The 24,160-nt window shown below is 40.7% G+C and overlaps 1 protein-coding gene across 1 annotated transcript in view; it reads left to right on the top strand.

The window, feature by feature from the left end:
• The window catches only part of LOC126257526 (uncharacterized), a 178,103-nt gene that overhangs the window by 36,286 nt on the left and 117,657 nt on the right, over positions 1-24,160 (top strand). The window contains exon 2 of the mRNA XM_049955570.1: positions 16,775-17,257. Within this exon, the coding sequence (XP_049811527.1) occupies positions 16,787-17,257 (471 nt within the window). The 5' untranslated portion in view covers positions 16,775-16,786. The remainder of the gene's footprint in view (positions 1-16,774; positions 17,258-24,160) is intronic.

The following is a 24,160-nucleotide window of genomic DNA, read 5'->3' as shown; positions in this document are numbered from 1 at the left end:
AATAGTTACAGTCTGTTACAGACTGTTTGTTAGAACGAGGAGGGAGAAGAAACGGGGATATCACACAAATTATGAAACAAAATGACGATTCCAAGTTTGTATAAAAATTTCGTACTACTTTTCGATCTCAAGCTTGAGAAATTGGAGCGTATGAATGAAGAGTAAAACTATTTCCTAACGTAAAGCTTTTTGCTTGTAGTAGGCCTAATAGGCATTTGATATTGGTGCTTTGAGAATTATATTCTGTCATTACAAAAAAAACCGTTTGGGCCAAAACATTCTCGTTTATTTGGTGTGTGTACAATTGTTGCAGTATTAGAAAGGCCTATTTTGTTTTATCTAGCAGTCAGTGACAAAATAGACGTTATCAGATTGGGAAAGCACACCAGTCTTGGGTCCTATTTGTATTAAGAGCTTTTTCAATATTAGACAGCGACATTTCGATTTTTCATGTAGCAAAACGTTTGACGAAATTTGATAAGGTAATAGATTCTTTCGCAGAAAGGAAAGCACGCCATGTAAAACTGTAGCAAGATTAGAGAGAAAAAAATTCTAGGAGCTAAGGATTGAAGAAATGTGCATTGTCTTGCTTGTCTCGTGTATTTACTGGGTTTATGTATCCTATATTTAATTTTTTGTCACACTAAACAGCAAGTTGTTAGCTGATAGTTAATAAAGAGTGCAAATTTTCTCAAAATAAAAAGAGGGACAGGATGTCAAACCAGCCAATTGTAAGCAGAAGAGGCCCCACAGGACATTTTAATTTCCACTGTCCAGAATATGTGGTTTGATGGCATCCAATACAAAATATACACGTTTCAATTCCACAGAGCGAAATACAGTGACGTGCGATAGAAGAATGTGTGTGAGGGGGCGAGGCACTGCACTTTGGCACACTTACGACCAAATAACGTCATACATTTCTGTGAACACGTATGTTTCGTGCATCAGACTCTTCAGAAAGATGTGCGCTACAAAATGAACATATTTTTGAAAATTGGATTTTTTTAAGTTTTTGACAACTAAAATGTGTTGCAGGCTAAAATGTGTTGCAGATTTTATTTTATTTCCACCTTTTTGACAGTCAAGCATTAATTGCCTTGGAGAACAATGATGATATTTTTGTCGGCTTGCTAAAGAAATTTTCTTTTATTAATCTTTTCCCACTGAGGCAGACAATATATTTGAAACGTTTTCAATTTCTAGCACATATGGCATTATGTCATAATAAAGAACCAAACATGAGATAACACAGTACTGGTACTCAAAGAAAATTTACATCCCGAAAACCACATTGAAAAGCTTAATATCAGGTCGTGGTCTAATTCACTGGAATACGAATGTGCACTTTAAATGTGCACTTTTTAGTATGGGTCACGAAATTCTGATGCTCTTGGAGTATCCTCTGATGTCTTGTTTCTTTTATGGCATAATGTAAGATCTTTTAATGTTTTACACATATGAACATACGGGCTCCCTACGACATCGTAGCTTCGCAAGCGCGGTGATGCCTGTCATCTGGCGCTCTCTAGTAATTGCAGAAACTAACCTATTTCTAACAGGTCACGGGAAAATATTCCGAATGGTGGTTTGAAAAGCATTACCATCAAAGTAAATTTCCTTTTATGCAAGTTGAACTATGTGCGAGAATGTACGATGAATTTCTTAATCACAGAGCGTTTGACTGTCATTTAAAAATCAGCTCTTTGATGACAAGCCATTTAGATGAATTTCGAGCCCAGATGATCAGACATTTATGTTGTTATTAAAAATTTTACTGGCACATTTGAATTGATATATCTTAAATTGTAATAGGCGCATAAAAGACCAACATCATATGAGAAAGCTTAGCTTCTCTTGCAGCGTTTTAGTCTTATAGACCAATATTATATGTTAAAGCTTTGCGTTTCATGTAGCGGCACTATGTATATTAATTTAAACCATTAACTTTTCCCGTTTGTGTGTTTGCGCTACTGAACAGTGATGTTGCTATTGGCTGACTACATCACATGCTCTAAGCTCTGAATACCCACTGTCGTCGGCTGGCGAGATCACGTGACATGAGCTATGACTGCTTCAGAAAGTAACATGTTGTGTTTGGTGGAATTGTAACTTATACTTTCGTAATACGAAAAAATGCAGCATACATGTTGCTGCACATCAAAGATTTTTCCAAAACGTGTTTTTTTCCCTGTATAAAACCATAATCATTCAAAGGACTGATAAGTTATACAGTTCCGAGAGAAAGTATACTGTCAGTTAACAGGGAAAAAGTATGTTTTCACCCGGTAGAAAGTGTACTTTTAACCAGGAAATCCGGGAATTTCTTTTCCTTGTCCACGTATACACCCTGACACTACTCCAGCCTCGGTCTATCGCCTTAAGTTTCACAACCTTCGCATGGAACTTCACGATAGCACCTTTTTATACACTGATGGCTCTCAGACTGACCATGGGGTCAAGTGTGCCTTCATCATTGGCACCCGTGTCTTTTGATATTGGCTTCCGGACACTCCTCAGTATTTACAGACAAGCTCTTCGCCTTGTATCAGGCCACGGAATACATCCGGCTGACAGCCTTTTCAATTGTGTCCTCGACTCGCACTCACTCAGTGCCCTTCGAAGTCTATGTGCGCTGTACACTGCCCATCCGTTAGTGCAGCGGGTCCAGGAAAACTGTCACTAGCTCACTCTTGGTGGAGCCAGTGTCTTGGAAACAAGGTTGCTGATGCTGCTGCCGAGGCTGCAGTCCTCGTAGCTCAGCCCGCGAGTACCTGTATACCCTCTGATGATCTCTGTGTTGCCGTCTGTCAGGAGGTGGTGTCCCTTTGGCATCGCCAATGGACCTTCCTTCACAGGAATAAGCTTTGGCTTAATAAGCCTCTCCCAGCACCTTGGACAACCTCCTCTCGGCCCTCCTGCCAGGAGGAGATTATTTTAACTTGGATGTGTATTGGGCACTGCCTTTTCAGCGATTGTTACTTGCTAAGTGGTGCTACCCCACCACTTTGTACACATTGCACCCAAATTTTAACTGTCCACCACTTTCTGATGGAACGCCCTTTTTTTAACTGTTTATGTTCCAGCTTGGGTTGCCGTCTGATTTATCAGCCGTTTTAGCGAATGACGCGTGGCATGTCGACTGCATTTTAATTTTTATTCACCAAAGCAATATGGCGAAGGCCATTTAATTTTTAGTTTTGGACCTCCATTTCTGTATGGTATCTCTTTTAGCCCTTTCCCACATGCCTGTTTTTAGCTGTCTTCTATTCTGTCAATTGGGACTGACATGTAGTCGTTTTTTAACTCTCCTCTGTCTTCGTGTTCTATAGTTTTGACTTGGGTGCATATGACCCCACTTGAATCTTTAAGTCCCATAAGATTTCACACACACACACACACACCCCACTTGAACCAAGGGACTATTAACAATGTCTCCTCAATGACTATTCAGCCAACATTGCTGTATATGGACATCTGCAGCAGGCACCTGATCCCTGCACTCTTGCTAACTGCTGTCCATTGGCGACAAAAGCTGGAATTTGCACACCAGTACTTAAACTGGATGTCTTCTGAGTGGCAACGGGTGGCCTTTTCAGATCACTCATGTTCTGTGCTCCATTGGACAGATGGTCATCAGTGTGTATGGTGTGAAACGTCTGAAAGAAAACAGTCATTGGAAAGCACAATGCATCAACAAAGGTATGCGTCTGTCCTTGGGGATCTTGTCCACCCCTACATGCAGTTTGTTTTTCCTCAGCACAGTGGCATCTGAGAATAGGACAGTGCAAGTGTCACTGGTTCAAAGAGCACCAAGATGAGTTAACTGTACTCCGTCGGCCATTTTATTAGTATAGACAAGATTACTTAGTGATTCTTGTTTAATGAGAAATTGCAATTACAAGACTTGTTGCTGTTTATTTACTTAAAAAGACTGATAATAATATTTATTCTGAAGATAAAACATATGTATATGATGTAGAAGTGTTACTGAGTTAGCTAAACGCTAGGCTAGTACTAATATCCAATGAAACAAGTGCATAATGTTTGTCCTTCTGTGGAACTGGATAAGCTGTGCTACCTGGGATGTGCTAAATGGCAGGCATCTCAGGGAGCTCAGTTTTCATTGGCTAGTTACCATTTTGCATAACCTGGGTTTCCAATACATATACTCTGTATTGTGAAAGAAGAGCCCTGGCAGGACTGTTGTCTGCTTTCTACTGTGAAGCATGAAAGGCTGCTGGCAGTCCTAAAGCTGTGAGACTGAACTGCATCAATATTGAGGCATTGCTTTAGTTGCCATTATGTTATGCGATCGTTTGTGGTAGACACACGAAGCAGCCGCAACATGCTCACTTTCAGTGCAATTACTCAGTGTCACACATGTCGCCAGGAGCACTCACAGAGGGGCAGCCAGGGAAATTTCATTAGAGTTTACAAATGTGAAAAGGAGCTGTAAACAGTAGGTTCGGATTTTTATGACCCCAAATACCTATAAAATTATCACTAAAATGACCTTAAAATATAGATAAAACATATGTAAAGTGAGTTATAAAATGAACTAGAGTAATGAAAAACTTTATATCCAGCAGGATCTGAAGTTACAAAAAGCATAATTAATTTAAAATTGTTATGTTTTTCTGTAAGCGATCTTACTGTGTGAAGATGTACGAAAATAGTTGTATATCTGTACCATCATAGAGCTGTTACAGTTGTGGGTAGATGTTACTACACCGGATCACGGCAGAACAGAAAACCCAACTTTTGTATGAAGACAATTTATTATCTAGATGTAACAAATGTAATGGAACAAATATGTGCATCAACAACAGGTTAGAACAGAACTCTCAAAGATCTCTGATCTCAGAGATACCATTCATGTGTTTAGTGTCAATAGTCAGTTCGCTGTCGATAGCCACCATAGAGTGACCCTTGCTACATTGGCACAGACTAAAAACCCATGACTAAATGTGGCAGTTCTTCGGCATGCTTCGCCACATAAAACATTGCGCGACGAGGCATATAGCAGTCTTAATGCCAGGTTGTTCAAGATCATGTATGACTGAAAAGACTGTCTGACGGAGAGTAGCCAGAACAAAAGGATGAAGGATGCCAGCCAGTGAATCACACCAAACAAAAGTAGCAGGGCCAAGGAGATGGTGGGACACCAAGTTTGGGACTGAATTGACATCTTGGCACAAGCTTAGAAATTCGGTGTCATCCATCTCTAGCTTAGCCAAACAATGGAGAATCCAGAATAGAATGTAACAATTATGAGAAGGAAAGTTGCTACTCACCATATAGCGGAGGTGCTGAGTTGCAGATAGGCACAACAAAAAAGAATCTCACAGTTAAAGCTTTCGGCCATTAAGGCCTTCGTCAACACTAGACACACATACGCACACGCGCACACACACACACACACACACACACACACACACACACACACACACACACACACACACACACACACACACATGACTGCAGTCTCAGGCAACTGGAACCACTTTGAGCAGACTGGGTGGGGGTAAGGAGGAAGATGTGGTGGGGAGTGGGAGGGATAGTATGGTGGAGGTGGCAGACAGTGAAGTGCTGCAGGTCAGACGGAGGGCTGGGGAGCGGGGGGAGAGAAATAGAAAGACTGGGTGTGGTGGTGGAATGATGGCTGTGTAGTGCTGGAATGGGAAAGGGAAAGGGCTGGATGGGTGAGGACTGTGATTAACGAAAGTTGAAGTCAGGAGGATTATGGGAATGTAGGATGTACTGCAGGGAAAGTTCCCACCTGCGCAATTCAGAAAAGCTGGTGTTGGTGGGGAGGATCCATGTTGCACAGGCTGTGAAGCAATCATTGAAATGAAGAATGTCATGTTTGGCATTGTGTTCAGCAACAGGGTGGTCCACTTGTTTCTTGGCTACAGTTTATTGGTGGCCATTCATGCGGACAGACAGCTTGTTCGTTGTCATGTCTACATAGAATGCAGCACAGTGGTTACAGCATAGAGTGTAGACCACATGACTGGTTTCACAGGTAGCCCCGCCTTTGATGGGATAGGTGATATTAGTGACCGGACTGGAGTAGGTGGTGATTGGAGGATGTATGGGACGGGTCTTGCATCTAGGTCTATTACTGGGGTATGAACCATGAGGTAAGGGATTGGGAGCGAGGGTTGTGTAAGGATGGACGAGTATATTGTGTAGGTTTGGTGGACGGCGGAATACCACTGTGGGAGGGGTGGGAAATAGTGGGCAGGACATTTCTCATTTCAGGGCATGACAATATGTAATCGAAATCCTGGTGGAGAATGTAATTCAGTTGCTCCAGGCCTGGTTGGTACTGAGTTACGAGGGGAATGCTCCTCTATGGCTGGATGGTAGGACTTTGGGAGGTGGTGGGAGACTGGAGAGATAAGGCATGGGAGATTTGTTTTTTGTACAAGGTTTGGAGGGTAATTACGGTCAGTGAATGCTTCTGTGAGACCCTTGGTATATTTTGAGAGGGACTCCTCATCACTGCAGATGTGTTGACCACGAGTGGCTAGGCTGCACGAAAGGAACTTCTTGGTATGGAACGGGTGGCAGCTGTTGAAGCGGAGGTATTGTTGGTGGTTAGTAGGTCTGATATGGACAGAGGTACTGATCTAGCCATATTTGAGGTGGTCAACATCTAGGAAGGTGGCTTTTTGGGTTGAGTAGGACCAGGTGAAGCAAATGGGGGAGAAAGTTGTTGAGGTTCTGGAGGAATGTGGATAGGGTGTCATCACCTTTGATCGAGATAGCAAAGATGTCATCAGTGAATCTGAACCAGGTGAGGGGTTTAGGACTCTGGGTTTTTAGGAAGGATTCTTCTAGATGGCCCATGAATAGGTTGGCATAGGATGGTGCCATGCAGGTGCCCATAGCCATACCCCGGATTTGTTTGTAGGTAACCCCTTCAAAGGAGCAGTATATGTGGGTGAGGATGTAATTGGTCGTGGCGACTAGGAAGGAGGTTGTTGGTTTGGAATCCATCGGCCATTGTGTAAGGTAGTGTTCAATAGTGGTAAGGCCATGGGCATTAGGAATGTTAGTGTATGGGGAGGTGGCATCAATAGTGAGAGCAGGGCACTATGTGGTAAAGGGACAGGAACTGTGGAGAGTCATGGAGGAAATGGATGGTATCTTTTATATAAGAGGGTAGGTTCTGGGTAATAGGTTGAAGGTGTTGGTCTATGAGAGCAGAGATTCTCTCAGTGGGAACACAGTAACCAGCCACAATGGGGCGTCCTGGGTGGTTACGTTTATGGACTTTAGGAAGCATGTAGAAGGTAGGAGTGTGGGGAATTTTGGGGTGAGTAGAGAGGTGGACTCCGGGGAGTTGTTCTGGGATGGGCCTAAGGATTTGGGTAGTGACTGGAGATCCTGCTAGATTACTGGAATGGGGTCACTGGCAAGGTTCGTTGGTGGAAGTATCCACCAGGTAATCCTTGTTGTTCAAAACAACAGTGGTGGAGCCCTTGTCTGCAGGTAGGTTTAAAAGGTGCAGATCAGTTTTTAGATGGTGGACTGTGGCTCTTTCTGCGGATGTAAGGTTAATTTGCTTGTTGAGGGATATGGAGAATAATGGTGAGGAAAGGTTCGAGGTTAAGAAATTCTGGGAAGTTAACAGGGGTTGGTTTTGGGCAGTGGTTGGATGCAGTAGTGAACTGAGTTACTCAGGGTTCATTATTGGTCTTTGGTTGAGTCTGCATCTTCACTATATGGTGAGTAGCAACATTCTTTCTCATAACTGTAACTGAGCCAACTCATCCGAGTGTAAAGGGGTAGTGATTGAGTCTACCCGGGAATGATAATTTGCTACTACATTGTCTGCTCCTCATGTGTGTTGAATGTTTGTGGTATACAAGCTAATGAGGTCCATATAATGGAATCTGGGTTGCGGATGGCGTCAACAAGTGGCTTATGGTCTGTAAAAACTATGACAGCACATCCTTTCATATTGTTGTGAAAGTATTTCACAGCTTTGTAAACCATGTATAAGTTGCAGTTGAATGCTAACCACTTGTATTAGGAGGTCATTAATTTCTTCAAAAAGATCTAGAGGTGCTGAGCGATGTCACTGATGTGTTGCTGAAAGACAGCACCCGTAAATATGTCACGTGCATCAACTATATGCACACATCACGCACTTGGTGCATGAGCATAACAGCATTTGATAATGCAGTCTTTAGTATGTTGACCTTCTGGAGCATTACTTCCAACCATAGAACCTTGTGTTTCCTGGAGGTGTTCTTCCAAGACAGAGCCTCTGTGAAGGGAATCTAAATTGAAGCATTTTATGTCAATGTTTACAATAAAAGTTCGCCATACTCAGAAAAGACACAAATCATGATAAATTCTGGATAAGGGAAGGTCCTGGATGAACTCGACATGATCAGACATTAGTCTAATACCTTCAGTCGTTACAGTGAGACTGAGGAAGGTTATACTTGTGCAGTTAATCTGTGACTTGTGAGTGTTAATCTTGACACCATTGACACTGAGGGCTGCCCAGATCCGACCCATGTGTTTGTTCATGTCCTTCAACTGAGGTGGAGATGATGATGTGATCAAGATAGGCATAACAATATGGGAAATTGAACAATACAGAGTCAACGGAGTGTTGACAAGTCTGAGCTGCATTTTTGAGACCATAAGGTGTAAAACAGAACTTGGAAAGGCCAAAAGGGGTAATGATCACTATTTTTGAAATGTAGTCACTAAACATAGGAATCTACAAGTACAACTTCGTACGATTGAAGATGCTCAACACTTGCACACCATTAAGTAGCTGGGCAAAATCATTGATGTGTGGAGTAATGTAATTGTTAATAATAGTGCAGGCATTAAGTTGGCAATAGTCCCCGCAGAAACGGAATGAACTGCCCTTGAACACAAGATGGGGAGGCAACAAGCGCTTACCAACTGAGGGTCGTACAATCACAGTGGATAGCAGTTCATTGACAATCACCTTCGCATGTTGTAACTTATGCAGCATGAGGCAGTGAGTTTGTGATGCATGGGAGGGACCTCAGTGGTAATCCTGTGACAACTACCATTTGTGATCAACTCTAGATGTTCATCTGACACATGCATGAGAGAAACACAGGTGTCATCATATGAGACTACAGGGCAGTCAGAGGGGACAGTGTGACAAGGGAAGTCACCAACATTCATGTTTGAATACCGAGGCTCCACTGGGGACACATCGACTGCAGTGAATATGACAGAGTTGTGCATTGGAAGTGGACTGGAGCGGTTGCCGAGTATGCTATGAGACCACGACAGGTTCTCCGAAACGGCGCTTATCAATTGTTTAAGCTTATCATTGTGAGCACATAGGCCATTGACCTCTGAATGTTGAATGTGAACTCAACAAGTAGAGAAGTCAGATGGGAATTCAATGAAGAGCAGTCTGATAGAGCAGAAAGAAATGTGTGACTCATCGGTGAAGTTGGGTTTGGGGGATGACGAAATGCATCCAAAATGCATGTGCCGGGAGCTTTATGTAATGAAGTAGCAGTTTGTAGATCTGGAGATTAACTGAAGTCTGTACCTATGACTGCCTTGTCAACATCGACAACATGGAACGTCCAGTGAAACTCTGGGGATGCTCAGTTAGGATGACAGCATCTGCTCTGGTGTCAATGAGAAAATGAAGGTGACACATGAGGTCCTTGATGTATAGTTGTCCACTGGTTGATGTGAACGTGTTAACTGACTTTTGATTCTGATGGCTCCATAAGGAGTTGTCACTAACCAAGGCACCTAGACCACTGCATGTACAGAATGTGTATAAGTGTAGGGATAACAACAATTGTAGTTTGTGTATCTGAATGTGGTGTGAAACCATCATAGCAGGTAGGCCAGGTGGGGAGTGCCAGGTGTGCCAGCTGCACCATCCAACTCCCTTCGCACTGCCTGGAGGCAGTGGCACATTTGGGAGTTAGCTCGTGCAAAATCAGCAGCAGTTGGGATTCTGGCACACATGGTGCAAGCTGTTGACTGCCGGATGACACACCCCTGCCACCGAAGCTAGGTGGTGGAGTGAGAGCTTGTACACTGCTACCAGCTGCATTTCCTGTGGCTGTAGCAACAGTCAATAGGAATTGCCTGTGGCAGATAATTCTGAGAGACTGATCAGCCAGACGAAGTTTGCCCTCCACAGAATCCAGTTTGTGGTAGAGGAGCTGTAACTGTAGCTCATGTGGAGTCAAAGTGTCCGCAGGGGACTTTCAGATCTATTAGTGCACTTAGATGGCACCAGAGCTGAGAAAGTGTCCTAGATCCACAATGCTCATCAGGGATTGTGTGATGGATAGCTTCGCCTGGAGGGCAAGACCAACAATTGATAATAGTTGACTTTGCAGTCTCATACTTGTGGGGAAATGGTGGCGATAAAAGTAGGTCGCTGATGAAATCTGTGAATTTACGTAAGTGGCAGATGAGGCATATAAAACTGGCATCGTCGTCTGGGATGCTGTGGATGTTTAGCAAGTTGTTGACCAAGGTGAAAAGTTTTAGATTATTGTTTTGTAACTGACAGTTTGGGGAATCTGCATACTGGGGTGTGCTGCACAGTTGTAGGTTGTGTTAACAGTCTGCGTCATGCTGCAATCGCAACGCCTTAGGTGGAGGCTGTGGTGATGAAACCATGACAGCAGACGTGAAATCATGATCGAGAATGCCATGCAGAGCAGGAATACAGTGCCCTGCATTGCCCGAGGTCTTGGTGGATTTGATGAGATTGTGGCTGCATGTGATACATGCAGATGCAGGTTAGACAGACATGGGCAGAATGGCCATGGTCATCTGATTGCAAGGCAGAAGTTGTACGAAAGATGTATTAGCAGTCCCAAAGAGCTGAGCTGAGGAATGTGAACCGAAAACTAGTTTGTCACTCATGGAGCAGGAAGCATATATGGGGTTTCAGGCATTGTAGTGTTAAAACAGTGGGAAGTAACATCAGGCTTCAAGGTTAGCAGGCTGAAGGCTGGCACCGCAGACAAAACTCAATGGTCAACAAAACCTTGTGTGTGAGCCAATGCTGGTATAAGTGTTTCCCACTGTGGCGGGGCCATGAAGGTTAGGTAGGCCACTGGGGCCCCAGGAGTAGTATAAAACACGATGTTATTTCTGTCTCTCTGCTGTGCCAGTGTTGATACTGTTGGTTCACAGTCATACGCACACGTGAAACTAGGAAACACTGGTGTCATATCACTCCACTTATAGCAATCCATTGTCTTCAATCATTGTCATGGACTAACACATGAGATGGACAACAAGAAAAATAAATGACTTAGGGTCGCCAATTTGTGTAGACATTACTACACTCGATCATGGTAGAACAGGAAACCCAAGTTTTGTACAAATATAATTTACAATCAAGTTGTAACAGACACAATGGGACAAACATGTACATCAACAACAGGCTAGAACAGTACTTTCAGATATCTCTGAACTAAGAAATATCACTGTTGTGTTTGCTGCCAACAGTCAATTCACTGTTGATAGCTGGCATGCAGTGTATAACAGTCAAATTGCAGAGGTTTTTGAGAGAGTGGGAATGTCTGTTGTTGGACAACATGTGCTTGTAGTTCAAAAATCTTTCAACTTTTGCTGAAACAACTGGAGCATGCAATTCAGTGTTGTCCTTCGGTTTCAAAAACAAATCTCAAAAGTCAGAACATAAATATCAATATTTCACCAGTGGGCATTACATTTGGTAGGATATCAATATTTTTGTTTCAGTATCCATAGCTGGGTTAAGTTAATAGTAGTAAGTTACAAGACAATAAAATGAAATAATGTCTTAAAAAGACATTATCCTTGAAAAATTGAATATACAACTGTACCTATAAGTGCCGGTCAAATGAAAATGAGGCAGCTGGAAAAATGTAAGTAAACCTTTTGCTATTTTAGAAGTAACCACCGTAAATACCAATACATTTGACCCAATGGTGAGTCAACACCGTCAATGCCTTCATGGAAAAATGATTGTGATTGCCTACAGAACCACGGTTGTACCCAGGCACACAACTCATTGTTCAAAGCAATTCAACAGCCACAATAGTCCCTCTTCAGGGCTCCAAAAATATGGAAATCACCTGGGTAGAGATTGGGACTGCATGAAGGATATACGAGGGCTACCCAGCGCAACTTCTGCAATGAAGTCGAAACAACGGGCCCAGCATCTGCAGGAAAGTCATGATGAGTTTTTTCTTTGACTGCAAAGGACCACTGCTCATCAACTTTCTGGAACACAGGCAACAATTAATGCAAAGAGTGACCTGTACACTTTGCCAAAAATTGAAGTGTGCCATCAAGTTCAGAAACCCAGGAATGTTGATGGGTGGTGTCATTCTGTTGCAAGATACAGCCCGCCCTCATGTTGCCAAGGTTGTTTAGACTATGCCCGGCAGCCCGTACACGTCATACATACAGTTCCAATTGATTCCCATGCAATTTTCATAGTTTTGGAGCCAAGAAGAAACATATTCGTGGCCATCGATTTCTTCAGGCAAAGAGGTGCACGCCTGGGTACAGTTGTGATTCTTTAGGCAATTGCAAACATTAGATAAGATTCTCTAAATAAGGACTGGCGTATAGGTAGTTTCTTTTGTTTTACATTTAAAAAAACCAGTGGCAAGTGCCGCGCGGAGTGGCTGCATGGTTTGAGGTGCTATGTCTTGGATTGCACAGCCCCTCCCGCCGGAGGTTCAAGTCCTCCCTTGGGCAGGGTGCGTGTGTTGTTCTTAGCATGAGTTAGTTTATGTTAGTCCTTGTTAGTTGAAGTAGTGTGTAAGTTGAGGGAGCGGCGACCTCAGCAGTTTTGTTCCTTAGAAATTCTCTCTCTCTCTCTCATATATATATATATATATATATATATATATATATATATATATATATATATATATATATATATATATATATAATAGAAGGAAACATTCCACGTGGGAAAAAATATATCTAAAAACAAAGATGATGTGACTTACCAAACGAAAGTGCTGGCAGGTCGACAGACACACAAACGAACACAAACATACACACAAAATTCAAGCTTTCGCAACAAACTGTTGCCTCATCAGGAAAGAGGGGAAGGAGAGGGAAAGATGAAAGGATGTGGGTTTTAAGGGAGAGGGTAAGGAGTCATTCCAATCCCGGGAGCGGAAAGACTTACCTTAGGGGGAAAAAGGACAGGTATACACTCGCACACACACACATATCCATCCACACATATACAGACACAAGTAGACATCTCACAAGCAGACATATTTAAAGACAAAGAGTTTGGGCAGAGATGTCAGTCGAGGCAGAAGTGCAGAGGCAAAGATGTTGTTGAATGACAGGTGAGGTATGAGTGGCGGCAACTTGAAATTAGCGGAGATTGAGGCCTGGTGGATAACGAGAAGAGAGGATATATTGAAGAGCAAGTTCCCATCTCCGGAGCTCGGATAGGTTGGTGTTAGTGGGAAGTATCCAGATAACCCGGACGGTGTAACACTGCGCCAAGATGTGCTGGCCGTGCACCAAGGCATGTTTAGCCACAGGGTGATCCTCATTACCAACAAACACTGTCTGCCTGTGTCCATTCATGCGAATGGACAGTTTGTTGCTGGTCATTCCCACATAGAATGCGTCACAGTGTAGGCAGGTCAGTTGGTAGATCACGTGGGTGCTTTCACACGTGGCTCTGCCTTTGATCGTGTACACCTTCCGGGTTACAGGACTGGAGTAGGTGGTGGTGGGAGGGTGCATGGGACAGGTTTTACACCGGGGACGGTTACACGGGTAGGAGCCAGAGGGTAGGGAAGGTGGTTTGGGGATTTCATAGTGATGAACTAAGAGGTTACGAAGGTTAGGTGGACGGCGGAAAGACACTCTTGGTGGAGTGGGGAGGATTTCATGAAGGATGGATCTCATTTCAGGGCAGGATTTGAGGAAGTCGTATCCCTGCTGGAGAGCCACATTCACAATCTGATCCAGTCCCGGAAAGTATCCTGTCACAAGTGGGGCACTTTTGTGGTTCTTCTGTGGGAGGTTCTGGGTTTGAGAGGATGAGGAAGTGGCTCTAGTTATTTGCTTCTGTACCAGGTCGGGAGGGTAGTTGCGGGATGCGAAAGCTGTTGTCAGGTTGTTGGTGTAATGCTTCAGGGATTCCGGACTGGAGCAGATTCGTTTGCCACGAAGACCTAGGCTGTAGGGAAGGGACTGTTTGATATGGAATGGGTGGCAGCTGTCGTAATGGAGGTACTGTTGCTTGTTGGTGGCTTTGATGTGGACGGACGTGTGAAGCTGGCCATTGGACAGGTGGAGGTCAACATCAAGGAAAGTGGCATGGGATTTGGAGTAGGACCAGGTGAAACTGATGGAACCAAAGGAGTTGAGATTGGAGAGGAAATTCTGGAGTTCTTCTTCACTGTGAGTCCAGATCATGAAGATGTCATCAATAAATCTGTACCAAACTTTGGGTTGACAGGCCTGGGTAACCAAGAAGGCTTCCTCTAAGCGACCCATGAATAGGTTGGCGTACGAAGGGGCCATCCTGGTACCCATGGCTGTTCCCTTTAATTGTTGGTATGTCTGGTCTTCAAAAGTGAAGAAGTTGTGGGTCAGGGTGAAGCTGGCTAAGGTAATGAGGAAAGAGGTTTTAGGTAGGGTGGCAGGTGATCGGCGTGAAAGGAAGTGCTCCATCGCAGCGAGGCCCTGGACGTGCGGGATATTTGTGTATAAGGAAGTGGCATCAATGGTTACAAGGATGGTTTCTGGGGGTAACGGATTGGGTAAGGATTCCAGGCGTTCGAGAAAGTGGTTGGTGTCTTTGATGAAGGATGGGAGACTGCATGTAATGGGTTGAAGGTGTTGATCTACGTAGGCAGAGATACGTTCTGTGGGGGCTTGGTAACCAGCTACAATGGGGCGGCCGGGATGATTGGGTTTGTGAATTTTAGGAAGAAGGTAGAAGGTAGGGGTGCGGGGTGTCGGTGGGGTCAGGAGGTTGATGGAGTCAGGTGAAAGGTTTTGTAGGGGGCCTAAGGTTCTGAGGATACCTTGAAGCTCCGCCTGGACATCAGGAATGGGATTACCTTGGCAAACTTTGTATGAAGCATTTGCTTCACTTCTGCATTATCCAGAAACTTATCACAATAGCTCAGTGGAAATTGATTAGTTACTAATGATTAGTGAGATAATGATGTCTTGGATGTGATAGGTTTCATTGCGATGAAAGCAAGTTTGAAAACTTCCTGGAGTTGACTGTGAAGACCTGCTTTCTCTCCCAACTCTTAACTTAAATCCAGTTCTATTCACTACACAAGCAGTGAAACTATGTAAAATAAATAGTAAAATTTGTGTTTATTTGCTCAATCAATTTTTAATGGTAAGAAAACAATTTACTGGGCCAACAGAAAATAAAAATTACGGGAAAATGTTTTGCCTCTATTGATATGAAAACCCGTGGATGCCCCTGCATGCAGTCCTGTGGACTAAAATCTAGTGGCATTAAAGACAACCTTCTTCCATGCGTCTAATCATACCTTCATAGGAATTAGCAGAGGGCCACATTGATTAGCTACATTATGGGAATAAAAATTAACTCAGAATATTGGAACATGAAACACAGGATTCTAAATTATCTGATACTGAGCTGTTTCGTGTCAAAAAATTGCAGTGTTTGCTAATGGAACAACCCAGGCTCAGTATCTCCACGAGCACCTCAAATGAAAGCTAAAGTGGCCTTCAGTTGTCACATATTGAATACTTCTAGGTTTATCTCTACGAAATGAACACTTTATGGAAAATTCATGGACAACTAACTAAAATAGAAGCTCTATATAGATACAGTATATCTAATCAAGAAGCTCCGCTTTGCTGACTTTGCACATGTTAGTATGTCTCAGTGTCTCAAATTAAAGATAAAGGTGACAGCTAGTATTAGCATACTTTCACTTTCCGTTGTCATCCAAGCTAGTACACCTAAAATTAAGAACATTCTTCTTCAGCACATGTGAGCCATAGGAATGTTGTGTATAACAGATTACCAGTCATTTTGGTGACGCCTCTTCAGAGACCTTGGAGTTCTTATTATCACTTCCCAGTAGGTTTGTGGTATTTGTTGCTGATAACAAAAATCAGTTTCTGATTTATGCAATCACATGTAGATTTTGCCTCCTTGTCTAGGATTCTAACTGGCTGCTGTCTTCTATTGCAAAGGCCTTCAAGTTTCCAACAAAAACGGAGTAAAGAAGTAGGGAACCCTACAAATTAAAAACATTTTGTATTACTGGCACACTTATTTTGCAAATTATCGTGATTTAAAAATTGAAGACTTCAGTTTGCTTCATAATGAGGACTAATGTCAATTGTAAACACACATATACAGCACAATCCATAGATAATAACTGTTATCCTTTTGTAACTGTTAGTGTGGCCTGTTACATACCAACATAGTGCCAGAAGTAGACAAAATCCAGTAATTTAATGTAACAGAGGAAACAGGAACTTGGAAAAAAAAGTAAATTTATAGAAAATATATAACATTATAACAATAGATAGATAGTAGTATTGTCTACAGAATTAGTTTCTAACCACCGGTTTTATTTTTTAATTTATATGTTATCTCATTCCACATCGTTGAAAGTTCCGCTTCATTACAGGATTTAGCAAACATGCTGAGTGGATGAATGAAATAAATCTGTCAGTGTAACATATTATAGAAATAAATATGCAAAAAATATTTAAATGAGATTTTGGTCCGCAGGAATCTACAAGTATGGCAAGCCAAACACCAAAAAGACGACGGCAAAAATATTGCTCGATCATCTGTGATGAGAACACTCATGTTACAAGATCACTACTCAAAAAGCTTGTGAGGGCCAAACAAACACCTGAAATATATAAAGAAGTCGTTAGAAGCCAACGAAGAAAAGGCAAGTTGTTTAGGGCTCCAGACATCCATTCCAGGTCTTCATGTAAGGGTAGTGAAGAGAGGACGGAAGAACAATTAAATGAAGATATTAGTCAAGTTAGTGAGGAAACATCGCTCGATTATGATTGTAGAAGTCTGTCTTGGGATAATCTAAATGAAGATTCTCCTGAGGACATAGGAGAAGAAGACAGGGATAACTGTGTTCGCAAAAAATCCTTCTCCAATGCACATGAATTGGGAAAACAACAGTCAGTGTTATCTTCAGTTTCTCCTTCATCTGAAAGTGACCTCCAGTGGCAGTCAGAGGTATATTCTGTAAGTACAAGTTGGCTATATCAGATATGTTACATAAGAGTAACAGTGTTATGAAAAGGAAAGTTGCCACTCACCATATAGTGGAGACGCAGAGATGCAGAGTCACAGATAGGCACAACATAAAGACTGTCACAAATAAATAAAGCTTTTGGCCAGTAAGGCCTGTGTCAAAAACAGACGAAACACACACACTCTCTCTCTCTCTCTCTCTCTCTCTCTCTCTCTCTCTCTCTCTCTCTACTGCAGTCTCAGGCAACTGAAACCCCAAAGCCGAAGGCCTTACAGGTTGAGAGCTTCATTTATTTGTGACAGTCTTTTTGTTGTGCCTATCTGCGATTCAGCATCTTCACTATATGGAGAGTGGCAACTTTCCTTTTTGTGATATTTTGACAGTCCATCCTGGATTTTCCATTGTTACATAACAGTAAACCATTCTTTTCTATATAGAAGTTTTGGCTGTTCACATTTGCCACGTCCAGTTGAAGATTACAATAAACATATGAACAGAAAATTTGAATTTGAAAATTTTGTTTGTATTGTACTGGTGTGATTGGTAAGAGAATGATGAGGCTGATTATTAATTGTACCACGCACAGTGGTGACTGAACTCAGATACAGCAGGGATGATGATTGGATGTATTTTTGACATAAAGTTGGGTGTGTATAATTTTGGTATTGGAATGAAGCAAATGCAGTGCAGTTGTGGCAGTTCCAGATCACATTTATATACAATTTTATTTCATTTCTACTCTTTCATGGTGTGATTCAATACATGGCTGAAGCTGATCATTGGAGTGGCGCAACAGACGCACTGTAAACATTTTAAGCATGTATAACAACATACTTTTACGTAGCTCAAGGCAGAATATCTGCATCACATAGTGGTTATTGGATTGTTTCTTGGTTAAAGTACAGTTGATACACTATTTGATCAAATGTATGTGGATACCTATTAGTGGACATTAATACAGGATGAGCCAACACTGTTGCGTTCATGATGGCTTGAACTCTGCTGGGAACACTTTGAATGTAGTTTATTCATCTCATAACGTACAGTTAGAAATCAAACATTTTTGTACTCGAGACACATCAAATAACTTAAAAAAAAAAGGTTATAATAATTAACATATTTAAGCAGGCATTTCTGAATTTTTAGACATGAACAATTTACAAGAACATATATAACACTTATGGTAATTTTACAGCTTTCAGTACAATTTATACAATGCATTAACAATTTATTCTACAATAAATAACCTTTATTGTTTCTTTTCTTTTCAAAATGCCAAACTGTCCTGCATGAATTCTTCAATTGAGTAGTAACATTTTTCCATTAGCATATTAAATAACAATCTTTTTAGTGGGTCAAACTCCATATTTAACAGAGTTGTGTTATTTAATTGACTATAAATTTTTAATCCCATGTACAATGGTGTTTGAACATAAAGTTTTAAATTATGAGAGGGAAGTTTGAAACTGTGTCTGTGACGAGTACTGTAATAGTGGTTGAAATGAAAATTGTCAAGTGAGTTTTGATTTTTATATATGAAAATAAAAATTTCGTAGATGTACAGAGAAGGAATGGTTAGTATTTTTACTTTTTTAAATAAGGGGTGACCTAATGTTCTTTTTTGGACTAAACACATGTTTCTTCTTATTCTCTTTTGAAGAGTAAGTAATCTCGGGCTGTTCGTTGAGTTTCCCCAGAAAATTATTTCGTATTGAATTATAGTCTCAAAGTAGCTTTGGTAAACTATGTTCCTGGTGTCCATGAGGGTGGAACCAGATAAGACATTTATCACATAAGCTAGGCTGTTTAGTTTGTTTGCTAAGTAGTCTACATGTGCCTTCCAATTTAAATTTTTGTCAAGATTTTGACCCAGAAATTTTACACAACTTGCTTCAGTCATTTCCTGATTGTCATGCGCTATTTTTGTAAGAGATGTTGATGTTGTTTTAGCACTGAACTGCAGTAATTGTGTTTTTGTGACTGAGTTTTAATTCATTATGCTGAAACCATAATTCTAGGTTTCCCATTATATTTTCCACAATACCATGAATTTGTTCTAAATTGTCATTTTCAGTTAAAACCGAGCTGTCATCTGCAAATAAAATGGTGTGAACATCAATGCTTAAAGGTAAACCATTTATGTACAGCAGAAAAAGATAAGGACCTAAAATTGAGCCCTGTGGCTCAAAAAAAATTTGAATTTAGAATAAATCTCTGTTTTCGTTCTGACAAATAGTATTTGAACCACTGCAATGCCCTATCCACAATACCATATTTCTCTAACTTGTGTAGCAGTGGTAAGTTACTGACTGAGTCAAAAGCTTTGGTCAAATCACAAAAAATACCTCTGACTTTTTTATCCTTATATAAAGCAGAGCTTATCTTTTCACTGGATTCCCTGATAGCATTTATTGTATTTTTCCCATTTTGAATTCCAAATTGATTTTTATCTATAATATCATTCTCTGTAAGAACGTTTTCAAGATGTTTTGCAACAATCCTTTCTATAACCATAGCATAAACTGGCAGCAGGGAAATAGGGCAGTAATTTCCCATGTCATCTGGTGAACCTTTCGTGAACAGTGGACTTATTTCAGCATATTTTAACACATCCGGGAAATATCCTTCCTCACATGAATGATTTATAATTTTAGCCAATGGATGAAAAATGATGTTATAAACAGCCTTGACTACAGTGGTTTGAATTTCACCCCACCCAGCTGTGTTTTTTAAAAAAAGGTGCTATAGCATCTTGTACATCTTTTGGGATAATTCTTTTGAATGTTTTGTCTTGCATTTTGTTTTCTATTTGCAAAGTTGACATCTACCTTGTCCTGGTGGGCTGTGATATCTACTTCTGATTTTGCCACATTTATGAAGAAATAATTGAAACAATTTGACAAATGTAAAGGATCTATAATTATATCATTTTTATGTGGACACTTTCTTGGCACTTGTTCTTTACTCCCAACTCAGATTCGACGACACCCCAAATTGCCTTTTATTTATTTTCATGTTTGTTAATATACTGGTTGTTAGCCACTTTCTTTTGCTGCCTGTACAACTTTTTGAATGTATTCTTATATCTCTTTACATACCCCACAAAGTCAGCATTTTTGTTATGTTTTAACTCATTGTGAGCTGTCTTTTCCTGGCACTAGAAACTTTTATCCCTGGTGTAATCCAGTTTATTTTATTGGCCACTCTTTGTCACCAGGCTTGAGAGGGAAAAGTTTCATGGAAAACGTCTAGGGAACAGTTTAGGAATGTTTTGAATTTTTTTTCATTTGACATACTATTATCTAGAGGCCAGTTTGTAGTTCTTAATTTGTTAAAAAATATATTTAAATTCTCTTTGGTTTCCCTATTTTTGGAAGCTCAGTGAGCAGTGCTAAATGATCTGATATGCCTAAATCCAAACAGAATGTACTTCCATCCTCAAACTGATTATTTGTCAGAATATTTTCAATACATGTTTCAGAGTGGCTATTTCTTCTAGTACAATCAGTGAAATTTAAATTAAAAGCATATTTCTGAATAAAAATTTACAGTGTCATTATTGTTATTTAATACATTTATATTAAAGGCTGCTGTAGTTACAATTTTTTTCGTTCTGTCTTTCTCAAGTCTTCCTAATAAACATTGAAATTTGGTTAAAAAGAATTTTGTTACACACTTCCAGGAATTCTGTACAGAGGTGCAATTACAGTATTTAAATCAATTAGCTCCACATGCAGCAGCCCCCATGAGATCTGTTACCTCTACAAAAACTACTGGCAACTGTAGAATATTCAATTTTGTTTAAAACCCCTATACTGTCTTTTGTCACCCAATATTTGTTTAAACATACAATTTTTAAATTTGAACATTCTGAAAGTAAAACTTGAAGTTCATCAATTTTAGAGTAACTTGGGTTACAAAATTCTGAGGCTGCACCATTATATTCCAATGGATTAGAAAATGTTTATCACCCGTTTGAATGATTTGAATGATTTTAAGTAAATCATTTGTTGAGATATATATATATATATATATATATATATATATATATATATATATATATATTATTTTCAGTTGATTCTTTTGTTTTAACATCCCTTCCACACTTTGTCAGTTTCCCGTATTATTGATGATTTTGCAAACATCCAAAAACATTTTACTCAGAGTCACTGAGCCCAGCCTATTAAGATGTACGCCATCTATACCCATACATTTGTTACTTATAAATTTGTTTGGGTTTATAAATACCATGCCAAGCTTATCACACTGGTTCTTAATTCCATTGTTTATCTTGTCTATGTAAGAGTTACTCACTGCTCTCCTCTGCAAACACCACTTGTCTGAATGCCTGTGGAGGAATGACAGTCCATTCTACCTCACAGGTCAAAACTATTAAAGGTAGTGATATTGGACTCTGGTATGTGGAGGTTAGTCAGCATTCAAACACATTCCAAAGATGTTCCTTGGGTTCAGGTCATGACTCTGGGTAGACCAGTCCATTTCAGGAATATTATTGCCCATATATTATTGCCTCACACATCCATCTTTGACAGGGTGCATTGTCGTTCTGATACAGCCAGTCATCATCTCCAAACTGTTCATCTACATTGCACAGTGCAATGAAATATGTTCATATTCTCCAACATGTAATGTTTTCTTAAGCCCAACAAGGGGACTACATCCTAACCATGAGAAACACCCCCATGCCATAACCCCACATCCTTCTTACTGTTGGTATTACGCATGTTGGCAGATAATGTTCTCCAGGCATTTACTAAACCCAAACCCTTCCACTGGATTGCCACAGGGCATAGCGTGACTTGTCACTTCAAATCACTCATTTCCATTCATCCACTGCCCAGTGGTGTCACTCTTTACACTACCTCAAGCATCGCTTAACGTTGCTTATAGAAATGCGTGGCTTATGAGGAGCTGTTTAACATTTGTATCCCATTATTTTTATTTCCCTACATACAGTTATTGTGCTAGCTGGACTGCTGGTAGTGAACTGGAACTTGAGTGATTCTTTTTGCTGATTCCATGCGATTTTTACAACCATCCACTGCAATGCTTGATGGTCAGGATATCTGCCTAGTTATGGCTTAGATGCGGTTCTCCCTTTGTGTTTCCATTTTCACAATCTAGTCCCTAATAGGCAACTTGGGTAGCTTTAGAAGGTTTGAAATGTCCCAGATGGATTTGTTACATGGATGACATCCAATGAATAGTCCCTGTTTATAGTCACTAAGTTCCCTTGGCTGACCCATTTTGCTGTCACTGCTTCTCTACTGACAACACAATACTCCCCACCTCCTTTAAAAGCGGCAAGTCTGCCTCTTGTGACATTTGGTGGTCAATTCCGCATTTCATAGCCTGGTGATAAGATAGCGTAATTGCCATTAAGTGCTGAGGATTATTAAAACAAACAAACAACATTATAACAGTGATTACAGCTGAAGCTATCTGAAAATAAACGAAGTTAGCAAATTTCAGCACTTTCAGCAAGCCACACAGAACAGACAGGCTTGTTATGGATAGGAATGAGTCAATTTGTCTTGTTGTATCAGACAATAAACATATAAGGTTAAATTAAATAGTTGATCATTATTTCAACAAAAGTGGCATAAGTGTGATCCAGCACATCTATAATTATTGCAATAGTAGGCCCTGGTATGACAGGCTCTCTTTCATTCTGAGTGTGTTGTGAAAGTGGCAGTGCTCTAATCGGTAGAGATGGCTGTGAACAAAATTCTTTGAGGGGAGACCCCACTCTCCCCCTCCCCAACAGATTTCCCACATGTGTAATGGTGAGCACTACTTGCACAGTATGCGGTGACTTTTTACTTTGTTACATAATGGCCATGTCGTTTAATGGAAATAGAGGAGAAAGAGGGTTGGGAGAATAACAAAATGTGTAAGACTGGGAGAGTGAAAGTAAGGAGAGATCATATTATGAAAATGGAAATATTGTAGAGCACATAAAATGGTATGTGGGTAGTCAAATAGGAGTACATTTGTTTGTTCAGAGACAATGAAACAGCTTGTGGCTGTTGTAAAATTTCCTGTATACTGCTTGAATAACTAATCAAATTTAATTTAGCATTGACAGAAGTATCAGTGGTAGTGGACGAGTGCTATCGTTTCTGGCTCTGGTGAAAGTGAGCAGTTAACATGTGGATGAGGAAAGTAAATGTTTTATTGATCATTCCATGATAAGTGTCACTTGTTGTACTAATAATAGATAATACATTTAATGGAGAGCTTATTAGTTCTTGGCAGTTAACATGCTAATTGATAATGGAGTTTTAGCAGATAACTGAGGGAATTGAAAGCAAGTTTGAAACAACTTTTCCTGAGTGACTCAGACTTGTGGATGACTTGCAGGAGAAATTAAAGGATGAAAATTGATCTGCTTCCTCTAGGATGTGTATAGTTGACCCATGAGGATATGAGGACACTGAAATGTGAAAGACAATGTGGGTGTTGCCATGGGCTATTGGATATCTGCCTACTGTCCTAAAGAAAAGATGTTGCAATTGAAGTGTTGTTAAGCATATTGAGGAAGGATTTTTTTGGGAGAGACAATTGTAAACTATACTGAATTATGTTCTAGTCTTCAAATATATTGCAAAGAGAGGTACTGGCATGATTACAAGTTGAGTCCAATGACTGATAGGGATGAGAGGATGAAGCAGTGACAAAGTTGTTGTTGTCTGTAGGGTTGAATGGGATTTATCTTAGGGAAAGTGAGTACTTGATTTGGTTCTATAACTAGTGTAAGGTCTAGAAAGTTAGCATAATGGCCTGGAGAGCAGTGTACTGATCCCATGCTCCTCCGTACTGCATCCACATGATGTTACGTGTCAGAGGATGACATGGTGGCAGGTTGACAT

This window comes from Schistocerca nitens, chromosome 1 (assembly GCF_023898315.1).
Source record: "Schistocerca nitens isolate TAMUIC-IGC-003100 chromosome 1, iqSchNite1.1, whole genome shotgun sequence".
Classification (NCBI taxonomy): Eukaryota; Metazoa; Arthropoda; class Insecta; order Orthoptera; family Acrididae; genus Schistocerca; species Schistocerca nitens.
This window is presented reverse-complemented; position numbering and strand designations above follow the sequence as displayed.